This window comes from Amphiura filiformis, chromosome 8, assembly GCF_039555335.1.
Source record: "Amphiura filiformis chromosome 8, Afil_fr2py, whole genome shotgun sequence".
Taxonomy (NCBI): domain Eukaryota; kingdom Metazoa; phylum Echinodermata; class Ophiuroidea; order Amphilepidida; family Amphiuridae; genus Amphiura; species Amphiura filiformis.
The window spans coordinates 67,687,096-67,709,770 of record NC_092635.1 but is presented as its reverse complement, the minus strand read 5'-3'; the positions used below and the strand labels follow the sequence as shown (position 1 = coordinate 67,709,770).

The 22,675-nt window shown below is 35.4% G+C and overlaps 1 protein-coding gene and 1 long non-coding RNA gene across 4 annotated transcripts in view; one reads left to right on the top strand and one right to left on the bottom strand.

Moving 5' to 3' along the window:
- The first annotated feature begins 231 nt into the window (after positions 1 to 231).
- On the top strand, positions 232 to 7,392 carry LOC140159381 (uncharacterized). Its single transcript, XR_011859876.1, has 2 exons — positions 232 to 4,032; positions 4,125 to 7,392. It is a non-coding gene; the product is annotated as an uncharacterized lncRNA (long non-coding RNA).
- A 5,889-nt stretch (positions 7,393 to 13,281) lies between these two features.
- LOC140159380 (polypeptide N-acetylgalactosaminyltransferase 13-like) overlaps positions 13,282 to 22,675 on the bottom strand; it is a 45,744-nt gene continuing 36,350 nt past the window's right edge. For all 3 annotated transcript variants that reach the window (XM_072182837.1, XM_072182835.1, XM_072182836.1), the window contains 2 exons: positions 16,993 to 17,136; positions 13,282 to 15,107 (listed from right to left, as the gene is read on the bottom strand). In XM_072182837.1, coding sequence (XP_072038938.1) covers positions 14,946 to 15,107; positions 16,993 to 17,136 — 306 coding nt within the window. In that variant the 3' untranslated portion in view covers positions 13,282 to 14,945. The remainder of the gene's footprint in view (positions 15,108 to 16,992; positions 17,137 to 22,675) is intronic.

Sequence of the window (22,675 nt, the reverse complement as noted above, 5' to 3'; positions counted from 1 at the left end):
GTTTGTAGGGTCACTGGGGTTAGCCAACTGGGTTGAGTATCATTTATCAAGTTGTCAATTTAGGGAAACAGGGCAGCAGATAGGGTAATTGAGGTTACCAATAACATCTATCAAGATGTCAACACAATTAGTTTGACAGTACTGACATGGGCAAGTGTAATTCCCAGTGGTACGCCCGTTTTGGAAAATCTCATTTCTAACTTTTCTGGGGTTGTTTCTGTCATGCAAATTTGTTGCTGGCAGGAAGCTGGCACAAAACTAAGAAGTGTGTGATAGTTGGTCAATGATGACAAGAAATTTGAATTTTCATTTGAAGTACTAGAGTAATGTAAGTAGGCTATACTTTCATTTTGTCGTATGGAAGTAATTTGATGACTTATGATAAGCTGAATGTTCATGATGGCATTGATGTTGAAAACCACAGATGAGTATTATATGTACAGTCAACATTAATGGGTATATTTTCACGGGAAAATTTTCTGGACATGTGACCAATGCGTATCAATGTGAGTGTGACCTCGAGCCTGATCTTCGACCCCCGGCGGTGCCCTCGCTATTCAAGTCTTAGTAATTTTGAATCGAAATAGTATTCTTGGCTGCAATTTCGATAGAAATTTGTGTATTGCAAATTTATTGAATATAATGCAATCTTAATTTCTTCACAGTATCATCAAAACGTAATTTCAAAAATATCTATCTACGGGAAAAAAATATTTATCTACGGAAACTCTAACCATAATATTATTAACTTGCGACAAGTTACTTATTTTGCATCAAAAGAGGAATTCTTCCTATTCAAATACATTGGTAGACCACCCGCTGTGCTCGGGGTCACATTCCGTAATGCTAATATGTCTGCGCCCATGGGTGTCACATGTCCAGAAAATTTTCCCGTGAAAATTTACCTATTAATTCTGACTGATGTATGGTGGTGCTGTTTTACCATTTTTATGTACCAATATGCACAGTTACTACAAAATGGTGTTTTAAGTTTAAGGCTATGTTTAATATTCGGGGGTTGCAGTTCTGAATGGGCTGTTGCAGTTATAATCCATACACCCCTATGGAAGATTTGAGCTTAATCTTCCATGCAGGGAGTGTGAATTTCAAATGGGGTTACAGGAATGGGTGATTCTATTTGAAGTCTACACTCCCTAAGATCATGTCTTCCATATGGGGCGTATGGATTTCAACTGGATCAGCCCAATATGAAGTCACAAGACTACCCAGGAATAAGATGGGACATTTGACCCAATTTCAGACATGAGGTCACAAGTGGTTGGATTTGCAAGAAATGAGCTCACATCAAAGATATTAGACCCAAGGAATCCCTACTCAGGGAGGTCAAAGAGTGAGTTGGAACTCTTTTGGTCTAATCTCTTTGCTCACATTCCAACAAATGTTTGAGACTCCTGGCTGTTAAAGAGAGCGATAATTAAGGAAAAACAACTTATGTGCTTAATAATTCAGCAAAAACTTGAAGACTTGATAGTTGTTTTTGCTGCTTTTTGTAGGCAGTGTTATGAATTACAGTTCTTATATTTGATTCTTTATATTTAATTCTAGGACGTACAAGTAAAAGCAACCAGTGCATTCCACAAGGGTATTGCATTGAAAACTAAGCACACTTCAAAAAAATAAAACCAATGAAACTACACATTAATGACATGGCACGTATACCAAGAATTAAATATACCAACAATAAGTCAAAAATTTCATTTCACATAAGTTTGAATGTAGTAAACACTCTGTCATCTTGAACAGTTTGAACAATAAGGAAAGCACTATATTTATATTATGGGTCCAGATTTGTTTTATTTGTTTTGATTATTATTATAAAGTACTAACTATAGCAGAATCAAAGAGAGGCTTTAACAAGGGTGCCAAAAACAAAAGCATAGATTTAGTGTTTACAGTACACACTTCTTCACTATTGTATGAAAGAGTTTTATTACAACTAAAAAGTATTATAAATATCAGTTGAAAAATGGAGCGAAAATATGCACTTTTTTGTGAGCTTCAAGGTAGATCAAGTTGTGTAAAATCCAAAGAAACTAAATCAGGAGACCTTTGACTCAACTGCTGCCCCATGGGCAGGGACAAGTGATTTGCGCGGAAAAAATTGCTAATTGCGCGGAGATTGCACAGACCTTTTTTTTAGTGCAAATCATGTATCTCTGCCCATAGGAAAAAAATAGCCAATTGAGCGGAAAAAAAGTTCTGCGCAAATCACTTGTCCCTGCCCATGGGATAAAAACAGCATGCTGGATTGTCAACCATGAGGTTCAAATGTACCTCCAGAATATTTGGACAAAAAAAGGCCTAAAATGTAATAATTGGTAGGAGCACTGCAACAGTTTCACATGCAGTGAGGACAATGTCGCCAGAGATAACCTTGGAATGTTGCATCTGATGTCATCCTTGAGGGGTGTGGCAAGATTCTGCGCACATGGTGTCTCAGATCCAATTGGGTTAATCAGCAAGATAGCCAATCAAAGCAGGTTTCTACTTTGAGTGACAGGTGGTATCAGACACAACTTGCATTACAAGTTTATCTGTGCCATGACTATATGATAGCTTTGCTGGTGTGCACAGGTTATTTTAGCATACAAAGATGTAGGTCGCATGATATGACTCTACTCTCTCAAGCCTTTCAGCCAATAAAATGCAGATGTTTTATGACCGAATAAACCAGCCAGACAAGCTCTTGTTTCCATTATTCAAACACTCACATCAGTCACATGTTACATCAGCAAGAAGTGTGACTATATAGTTGCAATATAAGAATGCACAGTTCTAAAAACCTCAATATGCTTCTATACATACAATTTCTCATTGGGTACAAAAACTCATATCCCACAACTCGAGGTCAACTTTTGGGCTATGAACTTGATAAAGGTTATTGAACTTTTGCATTGGAGTTGAGAGCATGTTAGCTCTAAATAGTGCCATGTCCGACCATGTGGTATGTATGCCTCACCACCCCGTATCTCTGATGTATTTATGCCTCCATCATGAGGTATATTGTTTTTACAACGTCCATCCATTCATGCCTCCGTTCGTCCGGAACCCTGAAACTCTTGAATGGATAGGCACGTTGACTTTGGATATTCTAGGATAGGTAGGCCATAGTCATAAACTTTGGCTACTTTTATTGGGGTCTAATTTGAATATTTGTTATTGTGATAATGAGCTAATTTGCATATTTTGCGCTGAAATTAGCCTTCCGTCCGTCCGGATGCTGTACCTCTCAAATGAATGGGTGGATTGACTTCAGATATTCTAGGAGTCTAATTTACATAATTATTATTATGATAATGAGATAATTTTCATATTTTTTTTTTCAAAATATTTGTTTTTCAAATTGTTTTTTTTTTTCCAAATGTTCTTTTTTCACAATTTTTTACAACAATGCGCTTCAAAGTGGAAGCATCGTGATTGGCGCTTTCAATCAATGCTTTATTTGTATGATTTTACTCATTGTATGTTCCAATGACAAATGTCAAAGAAGCAACTGTTACTTTAGACTTGAACGAAGACTACAAATGTAATACTAAGACTTGTGATATGATGAAATGAATAGACTTAACTTAAGGTTTCCAGGGTTTGAAGCCTATGTACTTAATTAATCAGGATGTAAATAAAAAGTAAATTTAGTGGAACCCTGCAAAAATGCCTTGAAAATAATCACTTTATATACTGAGCAATAGTTGTACTGCACACATGACTCTCGCATATGGTGTGTCAATGGGCTATCCTAGTTAAAATCCATACACCCCCTGTGGAAGACACAACCTTAATCTCCCACACGGTGAGTGTATATTTCAAATGGAGTCACCCATTCGGGTAACCTTATTTGAAAGTCATACTCCCTGTGTGAAAGACACCCTTAATCTCCCACACATGGGGTGTATATTTCAAATGGAGTCACCCATTCGGGTAACTCCATTTGAAAGTCACACTCCCTGTGTGAAAGACAACCTTAATCTCCCACACATGGGGTGTAGATTTCAAATGGAGTCACCCATTCGGGTAACTCCATTTGAAAGTCACACTCCTGTGTGAAAGACAACAACAATCTCCCACACATGGGGTGTAGATTTCAAATGGAGTCACCCATTCAGGTAATCCTATTTGAAAGTCACACTCCCAGTGTGAAAGACAACCTTAATCTCTCACACATGGGGTGTAGATTTCTAATAGAGTCACCTATTCGGGTAACCCCATTTGAAAGTCACACCCCCTGTGTAAAAGATGATGGTCATGTCTTCCACAGGGGGCATATGGATTGCAGCTGGAATATGAGCCCAATTTACTAAAGAGGGTATACCAAATCAACGATATTTATAGAATATTTTATATAATTAAGTAGAATGATGATTTCTATTCCAAAGATGAGAGTAATAGTACTATAATGCAATCTACTTTGTATTATCATAGAGATTTTTCGTTGTCAATTTGTTTTGTATATTTTGCGTATAATTGGCACAATGCTTATTTATGTGAAGATTAAATTTTAGGTACTTAGAACTATAGAGGCCAGTGTAATATGTATCGTAGTTGCAAATTAGCATGACCAACTTTTGAGAACAACTTATCGTCACTGGGCGGGGAAAACCTCATATGTACTTTTTGCTCTTGAACATGGATGAAGCAAACCTATCAGTGTAAAGTCTACACAAAAAAGGCTTTATCCATTTTCCAGGGCCAAAAGTAAAAATGAGATGTTTCCTGCATGTACTTTGGCCCTTGAACATGGATGAAGCAAACTCTTTAATATAAAGTCTACACCTACAAGGCTTTATTCATGTTCAAGGGCCAAAAGTATGTGTGAGGTTTTTCCCGCCCAGTGATGTTATACAGTGTGTGTATAATGACGGCATTCTACATTCAATGTATGTCAAAGGTGAATGAAGGATGCACTGGTGGAAATATGCACAAAAACATTGAACTTTATACTAGCCTTATGGGTTCTAAGAAACCATGTTCCTGGAGGTGCCCAGCAGGGGTACTCAAGTTTGGTTTGGGTAGAGATGTGCCACTGAGAATTTGAAAGTGGATCCGAATACCAAATTTCCAAGAAATATGCACCCATCGCTATACCAAAAGTCATAGTTTTCAACCAAATTTAATGCAAATTGCCAAAGTTTGCTGCCACAGATATGTACAATTTGGCTTGTTTTTTGGGAGAAAAAAGAGTCATTGATATAATAAATGGCTGAAAATGCGTCCCATGTTTGCGGCATATCCCCTATGGTCATTGTATTGAGTACCCCCACGGGTGCCCAGGGGTCCATTTCACTAAGCTTTGAATCCATCGTAGTGTAAATAGAATAGCCGGCCATCATAAAGTTATGAGTACTCTTTACCCAGCATAATTTGGCAATGTGTTCCAATCATATGTCAAATGGATGTATGATGCATTGTAACTTATGATGGATTTTGAGATCTACGATACGTCTTAAAGTTTAGCGGAATGTACCCATGGTTACAGCATTATTCGCATCATGTGGGTTTTTTTTTTGTCTTTATATATAGAATGGTGCCAAGTTTTATTTATAACAATATTTTGGTTGTGTCATATCTTAATAGCTGCCAAAATCTTTCGCATTATTACAGCCTAGCTGAAACCTTTGCATTTTGATTTGTATGTGCACCCTCTAGGTATACCAGCTGAAAATAATTCACTCATCAACTGGTGTGAACTGAATTCTTGGATTGGCGCAGCTCCATTGACAATGCCAAATGAAGCTTTTAATCAAGCCTAGATTGAATGGCCTGAATTTTGCAACAGGGATGGCCCAATACTATAGGTAAATTAGGGCATTTTTTGGCCAGGCTCGAACGTATCTGTTGTGCCCATGTAGCGTACTATGTGCGTGTGTTTATCGTGTAGCTACATGTACAAGCGTGCCGAGTATTCCAACTTGGCCAACAATTACCTAATACACCTATTATGGTATCTTTCACTGAGTCGTATCTGGGACAAAATTCCTTGATATACATGCGTCATTTCATGTACACAACTGCGGCATCTTCTGATTTGAGCATTTCAAGTGATGAGTGGCCAGAAGTTATATCTTAAGCTGGCTTGTACTGTGTGGCTGCTTTGCCATTATGCACAGACACCAAGAGATGTGGTTAGTATACTCACATGATGCTCTTAAATCCATGTGAATCTATGATACCACAGGAGCTGTCTTCATCTTTTTGAGAATTCGCACCAGTAGCCTTGGTCATGGGTAACAGTATAGTGCCACATATTGACAACACAGCCACACAGTATATAGAGGATGATACGCATCCTCTCAGATATAACTTCAAGAATTTGGTCCCTGCTTTGCAGTGGACTATTCCAAATGAATTGAAACCCATACACATCCTATGGAAGACATAGCCTTAATCTCTCACACAGGGGGTGTACATTTCAAATGGGGTCACCCATTCAGGTAACCCCATTTGAAATTCACACTCCCTGTATGGAAGAATAAGGTCATGTCTTCCATAGGGGGTGTATGGATTTCAATTGGAATAGCCCAGTATGCCAGTAATTTAATTATTGATTTGCCATTATGTTAATGTCATTGCACTTTTTATTATTTATCTAATTTGACAGTTTTGATACCAATGTACTGAATTATAGTATAATAAAGTGTGTGTATATGAGAATAATTAATGTAACAATGTAGCTATCCATAAAACATACATTACCCAGCTGTCCAAAAACATACATGTACCCAGGTTCATGTGGAGAGCAACTGGAAGTTCCTGGAAGTTCATCTGAATCTCTCATTAAAATTAAGAGGATTTTTGATGTAAATTCCTGTCTTTTGCTACAACTCAAAGGTAATGAAAAGAAATCTTCTGTAGCATGCCCCTCATGAAATAATTAGAGAATAAAGGTATTGTTTTTAGCCGCTGGAGTGCATCTATCGTCTCATATAACATGGGAGACATCATTATTTTAAGTAAATAGTTGCTTGAGGTGTATCGTATTGTGAATCGAACAAGTTCAATAGATTTGTTGCGCATTCATGAGATGCTAAATGCTATTGTGTTCATTTCTGTTGTGCTCTACACGCAGCTATTCAATTCTCTATCACTTGAACGAACATGTCATTGAGGTTGCCTCCTTACGCACTGTCTTTTGTTCATGTTTGCACCACAATTTTCAACTGACAGCACTCCAGCTGAAAATTACAGTATTATATATAAGCTTACCGCTAGTCACCGCTAATGTTTCTGATGCGACTGCACAGTAAAGCATCATCATCAGAGCAGGAAAGTATGAAACCAGCATTAGAGTTGGATTCGAAATTGAGATGTTTCAAAAATAGGGCACTCATAAAAAATTTTACTTCCCACAGTAGCTTTTTTGTGATGTACATGTATGTGAATTGAAAAAAAAACATGCACACAGATTTTATACTTCACTATTGGGCATAGCTACATGAAGATGTTGAATTCATGATACAAAGATAATATTTTTTCTAGTGTGTTATAAAAAAAGTGATAATCCAAATAATATTTAATGTAAATACCTTTTGTATTTTGTAAAGTAAAAACATGTATCTGACTGTGTACTATCAGAGGTGCATTTTTACAACGAATAATTGCTTGATTTAATATTTTTGCCAATGGTGTGATTAGTATTTTTCCGTATGTTAACAGTTCAAGTGTGAATGGGCTATTCTATTTGAAATCTACAGTCCCCCTGTGGAATATGTTAGAAATATCTTCCACAGAGGGAGTATGAATTTCAAATGGAATTAGTATATTAACCAAATCTATTTGAAACTCGCCCTCCTTCTGTGGAAGATTCAGGTTCAATCTTTCCCAGAGGGAGTATGAAATTCAAATGAAGCAGACTAATGTGTTCATTCCATTAGAAAGTCATACTCCCTCTGTGTAGGTTATTTCTACCATCTGCAACAGGGGGAGTGTGGATTTTAAACAGAATGGCCCAATGAGTCTGCATTGTGTGATATTAATATTTTTGAACTTTTTGCACAGTTATCATGAGATGTACACGAATATGTGATGCAAAAATAGTTTTAGGCGCAATAGTTTGTATGTGTGTTTTGTTACACAAGTCCAATGAAGCCCTATTCTAAAGGCCAAGCTGTAGTCCGATATCTTGTTGGCTATTTCAGTGTTTTACACAGCAGGGACTGCCTTTTGAAGAGAGCAAGAGCAATCGCTCTCTAACTGCTCTCCTTAAATCTGATATTGAAGAGTGATTTTCAGCTCTCCTTATTTGACCAGTCTCCTTACATGCTATTGTAAATCCTTTAAATAGCTCCTCTAGAAGGCTCCAGAAGAGCTCTCCTGCAAATTCCAAAAGACAGTCCCTGACACAGCAGCAAAACGTTGCTTCAGTGTTTTTGTCTGCAGAGAACTTTTAACAATGGAAGTCGAAAACTGATGAGAACCGAAAGTCACTGTGGAGAACTGAAAAGTCACATCGATAGCAAACAAAAATCACACAAAAGATGTCGGATAATAGCCTGGCCTTTATGGCCACAAAAAACATTTAACTCCCCTCCCATGACAAAGGGCACAAGTGATATACCCAGTACTTGAGAAGTTTTAACTTCTATTTAAAAATAGTTCTAGTAAATTGCTGTAAATCTTTGATGAGAGTGTACTGCTGCAATGTTGACATGGCATAACTCGCAATGCGTATGGCGGCGGAATTAACAATGCGTGAAACATGCATACTACGCTTCAGAGGTGCCTTGTTAACATCGGGGAAGTACGCTTTTGTCAAATGTTTACAGCAAAATACCGGGCATGATTTTGTTGTAGTTCAAAATGAGAACAAATATTAAGTGTAAGTCACCTCAGGTTGGTTCTCCTACTTGTGGTTCCAAGTGTTTTCTTATTCACATGCAGTTACAAGCTAAGGTCTACAAAAGCGAAAATTTGAAAATAACCATAAACCTTTGCTGATTTCACGAGAGAAAGATAATTCTGTTTATTGTATGATATTATTAGTAAGTGTGTGTAAGGATCAGTCCACCAACCAATTACCTAGTATGCATTAATTGTGTGTTGTTTTTGTTTGTTTTTTAAATAATTATGATGTAATTTGATGTATATTTTGAAGATAAGTATAAATGAATTGTTTTCATTTCAGATGTTGAAGAGTGGTAAATTTGGGGGAAATGTTTTACAATAAAATGATTGGTCAAGATAATGACCTATGCTGGCAAATCTTGTTGGTTTCATTTTGTGGGGATAATACAAAATGCATATTGTTCGTACAGATTTTGATGATTGCATTTGAGAAGGGTAGCTCATCAAAAAGGTGTCCAATTAGCTATTTGGACTAATATTCATATATGTACCTAGCAAACACCGTGTGAAACATTTTAAAGTCATGTAATGTCGGAGCTTGTCAGTTATTTGTTCCGGTTATTTGTAAAGGTTCTGAAAACATTTAAAAACGTTTTGTATGAAAAACAATAAATCTTTGTAAAATGTTAATGTTATTGTAAAACACATTTTTGAACATGTTTTACTAAAATATGTTATCAGAACAGAAAGTTCAGAAAATGCTTTTAAAATGTTTATACCCGACATTTAAACATTTTCCGGCAACATATTCTGCCCTTTTCTAGCCATATGAAAATGGTTAGTGTTTGCTGGGAATGTGGCAAGTTCATTTAAAGTCAATATTTCCTGTGTGGAAGATTTTAGAAATATCTTCCACAAGGGGAGTATGAATTTCAATTTGAAACTCTTCCTACCTCTGTGGAAGATTCAAATTGAATCTTTCTCAGAGGGTATATGAAATTCAAATGGAGCTGCCTGATGAGTTCATTCCATTTGGAATTTTCAACAGGTATTGGTGATTTTAAATGAATTAGTCCACACAAAATCAAATGTTCATTCAGTTTTATAAATTTTATTCATAAAAATAAAAATACATAGCATTGATACATATTTCATTTGATGTTGAACAGCCCATTAGATCAGAAGGGATCAGCCTCTTAGTCCAAAAAAGGTTCAAGTTAGGGTTAGTGTAAGGGATATGGTAGGGTTAGGGTTAATATTAGGATTTGAGTTGTAGTTAGGTTTTGGGTTAGGATTAGGGATTTTGTTATAGGTTAGGGTTAGGATGAAGTTTAAGGTTAGGGTTATAACTATAGGTTTATAACTATATTCTGTATACCTTCTGCGAGTCCGTAATTTAGATTTTGCTTTCATCTCCAAATGTAATGATGAGAACTTGAGAAGTGTATATAAGTATACATTTTCAGAAAGGAAATGATGCAAGGAATCCAACTAGAATAACAGATTCCTGCAAAAATTAAATGGTTTTTGAGAAAATCTCAAAATTTGATTTTACTTTACTGACTCGAGGAAGGTATATGGATTATAGGTTGTTGGGTTTTTGGACTAATTACCCTTCTGAATATCACTCTCAACCTTGAATCGATCAGAAATGAGTTCTGACAATAGTACCGACAATAAGAGTTGTTTTTTATATACTTCTGACAAATGAGTCTTCTTCTGATGAAGTATTTATTCAGCATCGAAGTGGTTACGTAATTCTCTTGGTTACCGGATCACGCTATTTTGGTATGCCTTGTGAGTGCCATATACTTTGTGTGGTGATTGCTTCGATCGTGGTTCATTACTCAAGCGTGTGATCTCTTTGACATAGTAACATTACATAAGGCCAAAAAAAAATATTGTTGTGTTGGCCTCAAGTGGGAAAATGGGAAATTTGGGTTGGACGGTCGGATTTCTTTTTTTTTTTTTTTTTTTTAAACCTTCAGTTGTTAAAATCCCCTCAAATATTAAATAATGCTTCTTCAATTAGGGACATTTGTCAATTTTGACTTCTGGATACCTGTTAGACATCAATTAAAGACTAGTCTTTCAATCAAATATTAATTTTGAGTGAAAAACATTGAGTTTTTGAACAAATCTGTAAAAATCATCATTAAAAAAAAAAAAAAAAAATTGCAACCCTGATTTTTTAGGATTTAGGGTCGGACGGTTGAGGGCAACACAACAAAAAAAAATTTTGGCCTAACTTTGATACTGAATTGTATCACTGTAGGATTCAAAATTTCAGAGAAAGACTCTTTGGAACAAACAACTTTGATGATGATATAACATATCAGATTTAACATGAAAATGACTTGTCCAAATACAGGTCTTGCTGTCAATGAACTTATTACTCAAATTTAGTAATCATGTTTGCAGGCACTTTGGCATCGGACACTGCATTTGTCACAATGCAAGTAAAAACAACAAATGCACTTAAATTATCTCCAAAAATGTGCACAAACATAAAGGTGTATCATTTAATGACATGATTTCTGTAAAAAAAGGCCATATGATTGTCATTAAGGAAAATTCATAATGTCAGATACTAGCAAGATTATAATGTGGGTCAACCAAAGATATTAGACCCACAATGTACCCACTCTGCCAATATTGTACCTCCAGATTATTTTGCCATGCCCCTGGTAACTTTGACCCCGTTTACACAGAGAGAAGTTGACTTCAATTGCGACATCAAATTCAGATTGCGACTAAGGATTAGCAGAAATTATTTCTTGACAGGGTGTTTACACACTGTCACGTAGGGTGGGCCAAAAAACACTTTTTTTCTCGAATCGACTTGGAACTCTTGGAGAATTTTACTGGGGTACATACAAGTAGTGTGCTGAAATATCAGTAATATTGGAGCATGTTTCGCCCAGGCAGTAGATTTTCACAAAAACACTACTTTTTTGCTATATTTTACTGTATAACTCTATTTCGAGAAATCAGTACAAACAATCTGGGAAAAGTAGGCATTCAGATGCCACCCTAACCAATATTAAACATTTTGGATAGTTTGTTTGGACCCTCTAGAACATCACCAAATAGCAAGCCGTCTCCAATTGGTTACCATTATTTTTGCTAAAGACATGCATGTAAGTCAAATATTAATGATATTTGAGTTGCTATATTAAGGGGTAGGGGTAGCATTATGGAGAATTTCCCCAGTTCTACTCAGTCAAATTTCACAAATGTGGTATTGTTGCACAGATATGAACTGCAGCATTGCCAAAAATAAATGCTATATGATTTTCGGTTATCCATGTTTTGACCAGAGGTCAAAAGGTCACACAACCTTGAAAATTCCTACATATCAGGGGTCACATGACCCTTTAACCCCTGGTCATGTCAGAGCTGCACTAAATTCATATCTCATGTATTGTTTGTACTTTTGCAGTTCATATCTACCCAACACGACCAAGATTGTGAAATTTGCCTCAGTAGAACTGGGGAAATGCTCCATAATGCTACCCCTACCCCTTAATTTAGCAACTCAAATATCATCAATATTTAACTAAATACAGGTCTCTAGCAAAAAATAATGGTAACCAATTGGAGACTGCTTGCTATTTGGTGATGTTCTGGAGGGTCTAAACAAACTACCCAAATTGATTAATATTGGCTATGATGTCATCTCAATGCCTACTTTTCCCAGGTTGTTTCTACTGATTTCTCTATATAGAGTTATACAGTAAGAAATGGCAAATAAGTAGGGATTTTTTGAAAATCTACTGCCTGGGCGAAACATGCTCTGATCTTACTGATATTTTAGCACAATAGTAGTATGTACCCTAGTAAAATTCTCCGAGAGTTCCAAGTCGATCCGAGAAAAAAGGTTGTTTTTCGGCCCACCCTATAATACACAGAAGTCGAGTTCATAACAAATTGTGAATTCAAATTTTATGCCATCATTTGCTCATGCTCCAAGTCAACTTCATGTTACGTGTTCGTTTACACTGCATAAGTCAAGTTGACTTTGAATTCGAAAAATGTTGCTCCGGGTCATCATTTGAAGTCGACTTCTGAAGTAGAGTTCAAAACGCCGGACCCTGTTTATAAACAAATGAAGTCGACTTCAGGCTCTGTGTAAACAGGGTCTTTGATTTAAAGTGCATGTTTGTTTACATAATGCTGATGCCTCCTCAGCCAAATTTGTAATGGGCCAAATTTGTTGTGTTTGTAGGTCAACAGAGCAATTTGGATATAAAATCATAATTATGACTTGAAATCCCCCATTGAACTCCATAGCCAAAATAGCCAGTGGGGTTTCTTTTCACTTTACCTTGTTTATTTCAGTTTGAAATTGACAAAAACCCTTCCTGGCAGGTATTTCAGTATTTTGCATAAAGAATAACAAAATTGAAATTTGACAGAAATTGTACATTATGGCTCTAATCTCCCACACAGGTTGTGTAGATTTCAAATGGAGTTCCCATTTAAAATTCACACTCCCTGTTTGAAAGATTAAGGTCATATCTTCCATAGGGGTATATGGAATTCAACTGGGCTAGTCCATTATATTGGCAAACTCAATCTGAAATGTGTACTTGTCACTTAAAGCCATGTGTGATTTGCATAAAGTATAGATTCCTATTTAAATAGATCGGTGAACTCTGAATAAAACCGAAGATGTCCAGTTTTTAATATAAAAACTTTACTGTAATTAAAGCACTTCAGGCTTAGTCTTTAACATGGTATTTTAGTACACCATTGGGCATTACAACCATGCAAAAAGTAGAAATTCCAATAAAAATTGAGGGGGTTGTTGTGGAGCAAATCACACATGGCTTTAATTGTCACACCTGGTGCAATGCAATAATAAATTGTATAGGATTCCTTCAAATTGTCACTTGATTGGCAGCCAGTCTTCAGCTGACTTGTCATGTGATGTCACCTAAACCCACAGAATTAGAGGAGAACCGGGACTCCCTATACCGCCACATACAATCGCGCAGTCAGCTATGAGGAGAAAATTGGGGTGTATTCGGGTCCTTGCCGACGGTGCACGGAGACAAATGAAAACAATTTTTACGTCTCATCTGAAGCGTCTTGATACTCACATGCAGGTCGCATCAAGTGCGTCTCACAAATGCACCCTTCATCCATGTCGTGCGTGTATGACAACGAATGGCTCGAGCGCATTCTGAGGGAAACCGAATACCCCCAATTTTTGCTTCATGCTTGTATCAAGATGTCGCCCGATTCTCTGTAATTCCTTCACTTGATTGTGATTGTCACTCCAGTTCTCAGCTGAGCCATGTTATGTCACATAAACTACATCTGTTCCAATGTGACATCATAATCATTGGATTCCTTCAAATTATCACTTGATTGTCACTCCAGTTGTCAGCTGACTGTCATGTGATGTCACCTAAACCACATCTTTTCCAATGTGACATAATCATTGGATTCCTTAAAATAGTCACTTGATTGTCACTCCAGTTGTCAGCTGACTGTCATGTGATGTCACCTAAACCATATCATTTCCGATGTGACATAATCATTGGATTCCTTCAAATAGTCGCTTGATTGTCACTCCAGTTGTCAGCTGACTGTCATGTGATGTCACCTTTAAACATATATCTTCCAATTGACTGTCATGTGATGTCACCTAAACCATATCTCTTCCAATGTGATAGTCTTTATTAGTCTGTAATTCCTTCACTTGATGCCACTCCAGTTTTCACCGGACTCATGTGATGTTGTCTAAACCACATTTTTTCCAATATGACATAATTATTGGATTCCTTCAAATAGTCACTTGATTGTCACACCGGTCAATGTCACTTTATGTCACCTTTAAACATGTATCTTCCAATTGTATAGGATTCCCCAAAGTGATCTGATGTCACTGAATTGTTGCACTTGATGTCACTTAAACCATGTCTCCTCAAATGTGATATTGTCACTTGGTTCAAGTTGATTGTCACAGCAGTTGTCAGATGACTGTCACTCAATGTCACCTACACTACACTACGTTTCTTCCAATGTGATAAGATTTCCCAAAATAATCACAGATATCACTAAATTGTTGCACTTGATGGCACTTACACCATGTCACTTGATTGCCATGCCAGTCATCAGCTGACTGTCATTTGATGTCACCTAAACCATGTTTCTTCCAATGTGATATTATGTTGAGTCCATTTCTGAGTATGTAACTGATTGCACATAGATGTAGCGATATACATTGATTGTCCATGGTCATCGGATTGTTTAATGTCAAGACACCTTCCTGATGCCACATTGATAAACATTTCAGTCTGAAAATAATTAAAGAATGAAAATAAGATATGTGACACTCTCTGGTCCATGGGGCCAAAGGTGGCAAATTTGAAATTGAGTTTAAGACAAAAATATGGATTAAAAAATAATAAAATACATTAGAAAATAGACATCACAAACTTTGAACAACATCAGAACTGCTAGACCTTTGGTGTTTTCAGTATACGATAACCTAATGCTTGTATAATTCTAGAACCAAGTATGCCAGACTTTCAGTGTTTTCAGTATAATAGCCCAATGTTTGTATTTATAAGGTTATAATTATAATAACAAAAATGCCTCCTTTGGCCCCATTGAGCAGATTATGTCACATATTACTTTTGTGGACATCAAAATAATATTTAAAGCAAAAAATTTCTGCACTTAATTCAAATTGATCTTAATATCAACTTAAACAACAAATGACTTTCGGCTTCCCTGCATAATGATTGTCTGGCACCAATGGCATAGCACAGACCCAAGAAATCGGGTCTGGGGGCATAGCTAGCCTTTTACTGTGGAGGGGCAAAGCCAAATGTTTGTCCCAATTGTCAATATCAAGCTTGTCCCATTGTAGGGGAAAGGCCAATTTTTGGTCCCATTTTCAATAATTTTAATGACACTTTACTCTTTGCCATCCCCATTTTATCCATGAAAAATTTCAGGGGGGAATTTACCCCCTGGCTACACAACTGTCTGGTACCTCCGCCCCTGGATCCACGCTTGGTGGCAACCCCAGACTGTCCCAATATGTCCCAATGCCAGACATGGTACGTGTGCCTGAGGCAGCCTACTGTGGAGGAAGTGACCTGACTTATTCTGACATCCACCATAAACAGTGCAGCATTTGTCACTAGGTGAAAAGTGCCTCACAAATCAAAATATATTTGTATGCACTAGGATCCACAACATGTTCATCTATCAGGGCACAGTTCTTTAACCCCCAATACATTTGTACATTCATTGAATGACCTTAGAAAATTTGAGTACAAAAACTCATACTCTGTAACTTGAGGTCGAATTTTGCACTATGGTTGTTTAATTGAGGTTATTGAACTATGCCATTTGGATGAGGCCATTGTGGTCCATCAGAAAGTAATGGGCTATTCCAGTTTAAATGTATACACCCCCTGTGGAAGGCATGACCTTAATCATCTACACAGGGAGTATGAATTTCTAATGGGGTTACCCGATTCGGTGACTCCATTTGAAATCTACACCCCCTGCGTGGGCGATAAAGGTCATGTCTTCCATAGGGGGTGTGTGGTTTTTAACCAGAATAGCGCAATGTCACTAAGAAAAGACAAAGTAGCAGAAAGTATTGGGCTATTCCATTTCAAATCCACACTACCCCTGTGGAAGATTTAGCTAAAGTCTTCCACAGAGGGAGTATGTGTTTTGAATAGAATAGACAATTGGGTAACTTCCATTGAAGATATAATACAGGGGGAGTATGGGTTTCAAAATGATTAACCTTGATGACCAGGTACATTTGAAATTTCAAGTGGAATAACCCATTGTTCTACTCAGTGGTGTAGCCAGCACTTTTTCAGAGGGGGTGCAAAGGAGGCAAGACCAATTTTAAGGGGGCACCTTTTGGCAACAAAATCAGTTAATGTTACAAATGCCCCTGAAGCGCGCGAAATTTTTGCCATATTGAAGCTAAACTGGTGAAATATGGTACAGAAAGTGAATAAATTTGTGCGAAGCGCGCAAAAATTGGCACTTTTTAGGTTAAAATGGCAAAATATAATGTAAAATTGGTCAGAAACACAAAAAAGTCTTTAATGTCGGGGCAGTCACCATCCCACAGGGGGGCAAGACTTTTCACAGCGGGGAAGCTGCCCCCTCCCCCCCCTGGCTACGGCCACTGGTTCTACTTACTCTTGCATTGTAATTCCATCGTTGACCTGCATTCAAGTAGTCATCTGGTTCACATATATGTAATAATAAGAAGTCATCATTTTTCAAGAATGTTAGACACATCCTATCATGTTGAAGCTGAGACTTGGCATTGTATGAAAATACCTGAAAGTAGCAAGATATAAAGAATCACTTGAGTTGTTTATCAGATATTTATAAGTTTTAAAGCCATAATAAGTGATTTGCTCCATGTCCACATCAACGCCCTAATTTTTCTTGAATGTCTACTTTGCATGATTGTAATGCCCAATACCATGTGAAAGACTAAGCCTGAAATACAGTAAAATTTAAGTTTTTATATTAAATCCGGAGATCTCTGGTTCTATTCCGAGTTCATCAATCGAGTGATGGCTAAACACATCACGTGACATATAAAATGTACGCATATCACTATTCATCTTACGTCTTGTTTGTACATCCTAACTGTGTGAAGCTCCACCAATAATCAATGATAATAATATGATATTAAAGCGAGCTAATACACACATTGTAGGTGCTAGGAATGAAATAGCAATTTTCTTTGTTTTACCTCATTTGTTTGGCTCAAAATTATAGGGGACAATGTGATCAGTAGCTATCAGTGAAAACTAACATTTAAATAGGAATCTTTTCTTTATGCAAATCACTTCCTATTGCTTTAATTTATAATTCAGTAAGTTTTAAGGCACACTTGTAAACTGATTTATACATTGGTTCACCTGAAGTTCGGTAATGACATAGGTGCATATTTCATTGGTCACAGTATCAAATCGTGCAAGTACAGTTAATTGTGTAGAGTGTACACGCATGCATACAAGGTCATTTTGTCGGTATGAAAAAAGCATTTGATATCACTACCAAACTTGAGGTGAACCAAAGAATAGTCCTTGCTCACTGGACTCCTATTACAGTAGATCTGACATGGTTTCCTTGTCAAAGTTGACTAGATCATCATGTAAAGATCTTAGGGGTGGTGCAATAATTATGTGTACCCCCGGTCTGGTGAATTATAGGGGGGCAAAGATTTTTTGGCAAGCCAAAAGGGGGGGCAAGCATTTTTTGGCAGACCGAGGAGGGGGGGTCAAGCAATTTTTGGCACAGATATTTTGGACACCATTTCTATATTACGCCCTAAAAAGGTGTAGGAAAACGTTAGGAACACATTCAAATATGCAAAATTTCCTGCTCGCTGCGCTCGCATTATATGAAAAGACAATTTACGGTTTGAAATTCGGGTTCCCCAAAATCTTGCATGTGTAAGGGGGAGCAAAGAATTTTTGGCATGTCAAAAGGGGGGGCAAAGATTTTTTGGCACGGCCAAAGAGGAAGCCAAGCGATTTTTGGCAGACCATTTTGAAAATTCAAAACCCTGGGGGTACACATAATTATTGCATAACCCCTTATTTGACTTGTAATCCAGTCAATCCATATGAATTCAGTTTTTGTTACTGTTACATGTATGTAACAACAAAACCTAAAACCCTTCCAAACAGAACTATTCTTTGGAAAAATCAGAATGGCGATTTGTAAGTATAATTATAACTATTTCAAGACTTTTTTTTTAACCATGTAGACTTATTTTTGAGTTGATGCACCCTTCCGTGTGTGGATTTGTTAAGAGCTCTTGAACATAATTTTTTAGAAGTGGCTCTATACCTCAAAAAATAGATTTTTCTGATATTTTGTGCAATGATGCATGTTAGGGTGTTGACTACTTGTGTGACTAAAAAAATTCAAAAATCGGCTCGTGGCCATGGAACCGGCCCAAACCAAGATTCTGTCATTTTGGGCCAAATTGGCAGGGAAATTAGTTAAAAAACATGTTATTTCAAGTGTTCGCTGCAACTAAGCCATATAATGCTGGTACATTACATTAAGTTCTTGTGAAAGGACATCTATTCATCTGATGATCAGCATATTTAGAGGTCAGAAAGTTATTCTTAAGGGTACGTGCAGCGCCCATCTGTCAGGTGTATTTTCACTTTTTCATAAAATGTCATTTTAGCACCTAAAATATCATCATAAAAATCAACAACCCGGTGTTGCCAGAATTTTGTCCATTCTAGTGTGGGTAGTACAAGCTAGGTACTTTACATTTTAGTAAAAATCAGCTTGGGCAAATGTTACTTCTAAATACAGTGTTGCCAGAAAAACCGGTATTTTTGCAAATTGACATTTTGTTAAATTACGCCTTTTTGTCACAATTATGTGCATTTTTCCTTCAAGGTGAATCCAAACAACACATTTTCGTCTTTGTAAATATCTAAATACTGAAAATTCAAAATTAGTGTTGCCAGAATTCTTGATAAAACACCCAATATTAGTATTTTATTGATAGTATGATTTGTTGTTGATGGTTTGGTTGGGAAATGATTATTTCTAATTTCCATATGTCGAATGTACATAGTATAGATTGTTATATGAATTTTTAAACACCTGAGCACAAAGTAAGTGTTGCCAGAATTCTTGATAAAACACCCAAAATCATAATGCAACGATCCAGTCCTCTCACACTAAAGTTGACAACGTCAATTTGGTTTAATATCATCAATAGCTTGTCCTAAAAAGCTTTTTCAAATTTTGAAAACCCCACGGTTCTAGTATTATCTAGTAGTGCAAAGTTATAGTCAGGGTAATTAGGGACCGTTAACAAACACTTGTAAGGGGGGCCTGATGCAAAAAAGGGGTCCCTGAACATTTTTGACCCTTCTAAGGGGGGGGGGCCTGAAAAAAATGGCCACAAATTTTTCTGGGAAAATTGAGTTTATATGCTTTTCTATGGGGTTGACCGAACATTTTCATGTCAAAAAGGGGGGCCCTGAAATTTTCGAGGTCTGTAAAGGGGGGCCCCGAAAAATGTTCGCGATAAATTTTTTTTGCATCAGCCCCCCCTTCACAAGTGTTTGTGAACGGTCCGTTATGGGTATTAATTTTGTTCTTTGTTTTCTATTAAATTTTGAACTGGTCACTCAAGCCTTACTGGACTGGATCAATAATAATCAAAAATATTGATATCAATTTCAGCAATAATTAAAATATATATAAATATCGTTATGAAATAATAAACAAAAATATTATCATCAATATCAAAAATATTAACATCAATAATATCAATAATAATCAAAAATATTAACATCAATATCAATAATAATCAAAAATATTAATATTAATATCAATAATAATCAAAAATATTAATATTAATATCAAAATAATCAAAAATATGAATATCAATTTCAATAATGAATATTAATATCAATATCAAAAATATTAATATCGATATCAATAATAATCAAAAATATTAATATGAATATGATAATAATCAAAACTATTAATGTGAATAATAATCAAAAATATAAATATCAATATCAATAATAATCAAAATATCAATATCAATAATAATTAAAAATATTGATATCAATTTCAGTAATAATTTAAAAAATATAAATATAGTTATCAATAATAATCAAAAATATTATCATCAATATCAAAAATAAACAAAAATATCAACATCAATAATAATCAAAAATATTAACATCAATATCAATAATTATCAAAAATATTAATATTAATATCAAAAATAATCAAAACTATAAATATCAATTTAAATAATAATCAAGAATATCAAGTATATATCAATATCAATAATAATCCAATATATTAATATCCATATCAATAATAATCAAAATATTAATATCGATATCAATAATAATGAGAAATATTAATATCAAAATCAATAATGATCAAATATATTAACATCAATAATAATCAAAAATATAAATATCTATATCAATAATAATCAAAAATATATATTAATATCAATATCAATAATAATCAAAAATATTTATATAAATATCAATTTTAAAATATTAAGATATTGATATTAATATTTTTAATTATTATTGATATTAATATTTTGCTTATTATTTATATTGATATTTTGCTTATTATTGATATAAATATTTGTGATTGTTATTGATATTGATGTTAATATTTTTGATTATTATTGATATCGATATTAATAGTTTTGATTATTAGTGTTATTGATATTAATATTTTTGAATATTATTGATATCGATGTTAATATTTTTGATTATTATTGATATTAACCCTAGAACTACGAAGTACCACCCCAAGATTTCTTATCCATCATAAAAAAAATGTGCGCATTTACACCCCGACCTAAACTAATTGTAGATCCATTCTTTGCACTCATATTAGTGTAAAAATGTTTACCAGCACCTTACCTGGGGGTAGGACCGACTGTCGAAGGGGTGTTGGTGAGGGCCACCAATGGTTTCTACAGTAAAACAAATTATTTTCATTTCGCTCATGTAAAATTATTATAAGCTATTGACTTTTTTCTTGTTAGTTAGTTTGAGGAGAACATTTTTAGCCGAAATACAATTTTGCCAATACCTTTGTACATAGCTGAAATTTTCCAAATTTGCATGGGCGCCCTCACATTATGACGTCATAGCGATATTATGAGAGGAATGTTTGTACTTATTGGTATCACTGGGGTAGAGGAGACCCATAGCTATACATTGATTCCAAATATAACGGTATATTATGTTTATAATTGAAAATTAGAGGGTTGCAACCCCCTTACGTAGTCCGTGTTACAAAATATGGCTCAGTAGTTCTAGGGTTGATGTTAATATTTTTGATGATTGTTGATAATGATGTTAATACATTTGATATTATTATTAATATTATTGATGATAGTAAACCAAATTGATGTTAATACTTTTGCTTATTATTTATATTGATATTAATATTTTTGATTATTATAGATAATGATGTTAATAGGCCAATAGGCCTACATTGATATTATTATTAATATTGATAATAGTAAAAGAATTGACGTTGGATCGTGGCACATATATATGTATATGATTTTGGGTGTTTTATCAAGAATTCTGGCAACACTTACTTTGTGCTCAGGTGTTTAAGCATTCATATAACAATCTATACTGTGTACATTCGATGTATGAAAATTAGAAATAAGCATTTCCTAACCAAACCATCAACACAAAATCACTAAAATGCTAATATTGGGTGTTTTATCAAAAATTCTGGCAACACTAATTTTGAATTTTCAGTGTTTAGATATTTACAACGACGAAAAAGTGTTGTTTGGATTCACCTTGAAAGAAAATATTTGTCAAAATGCACAAAATTTTCACAAAAAGGCGTAATTTGACAAATTGTCAATTTGCAAAAATACCGGTTTTTCTGGCAACACTGTATTTAGAAGTAACATTTGCCCAAGCTGATTTTTATTAAAATGTAAAGTACCTAGCTTGTACTACCCACACTAGAATGGACAAAATCCTGGGAACACCGGGTTGTTGATTTTCATGATGATATTTTAGGTGCTAAAATGACATTTTATGAAAAAGTGAAAATACACCTGACAGATGGGCTCTGCAATGCACCCTTAAGAATAACTTATTGACCTCTAAATATGCTGATCATCAAATGAATAGATGTCCTTTCACAAGAACTTAATGTAATGTTCCAGCATTATATGGCTTAGTTGCAGCGAACACTTGAAATAACATGTTTTTTAACTAATTTCACTGCCAATTTGACCCAAAATGACAGAATCTGTGTTTTGGCCGTTTCCATGGCAACGACCCAATTTTTGAATTTTTTTTAGTCA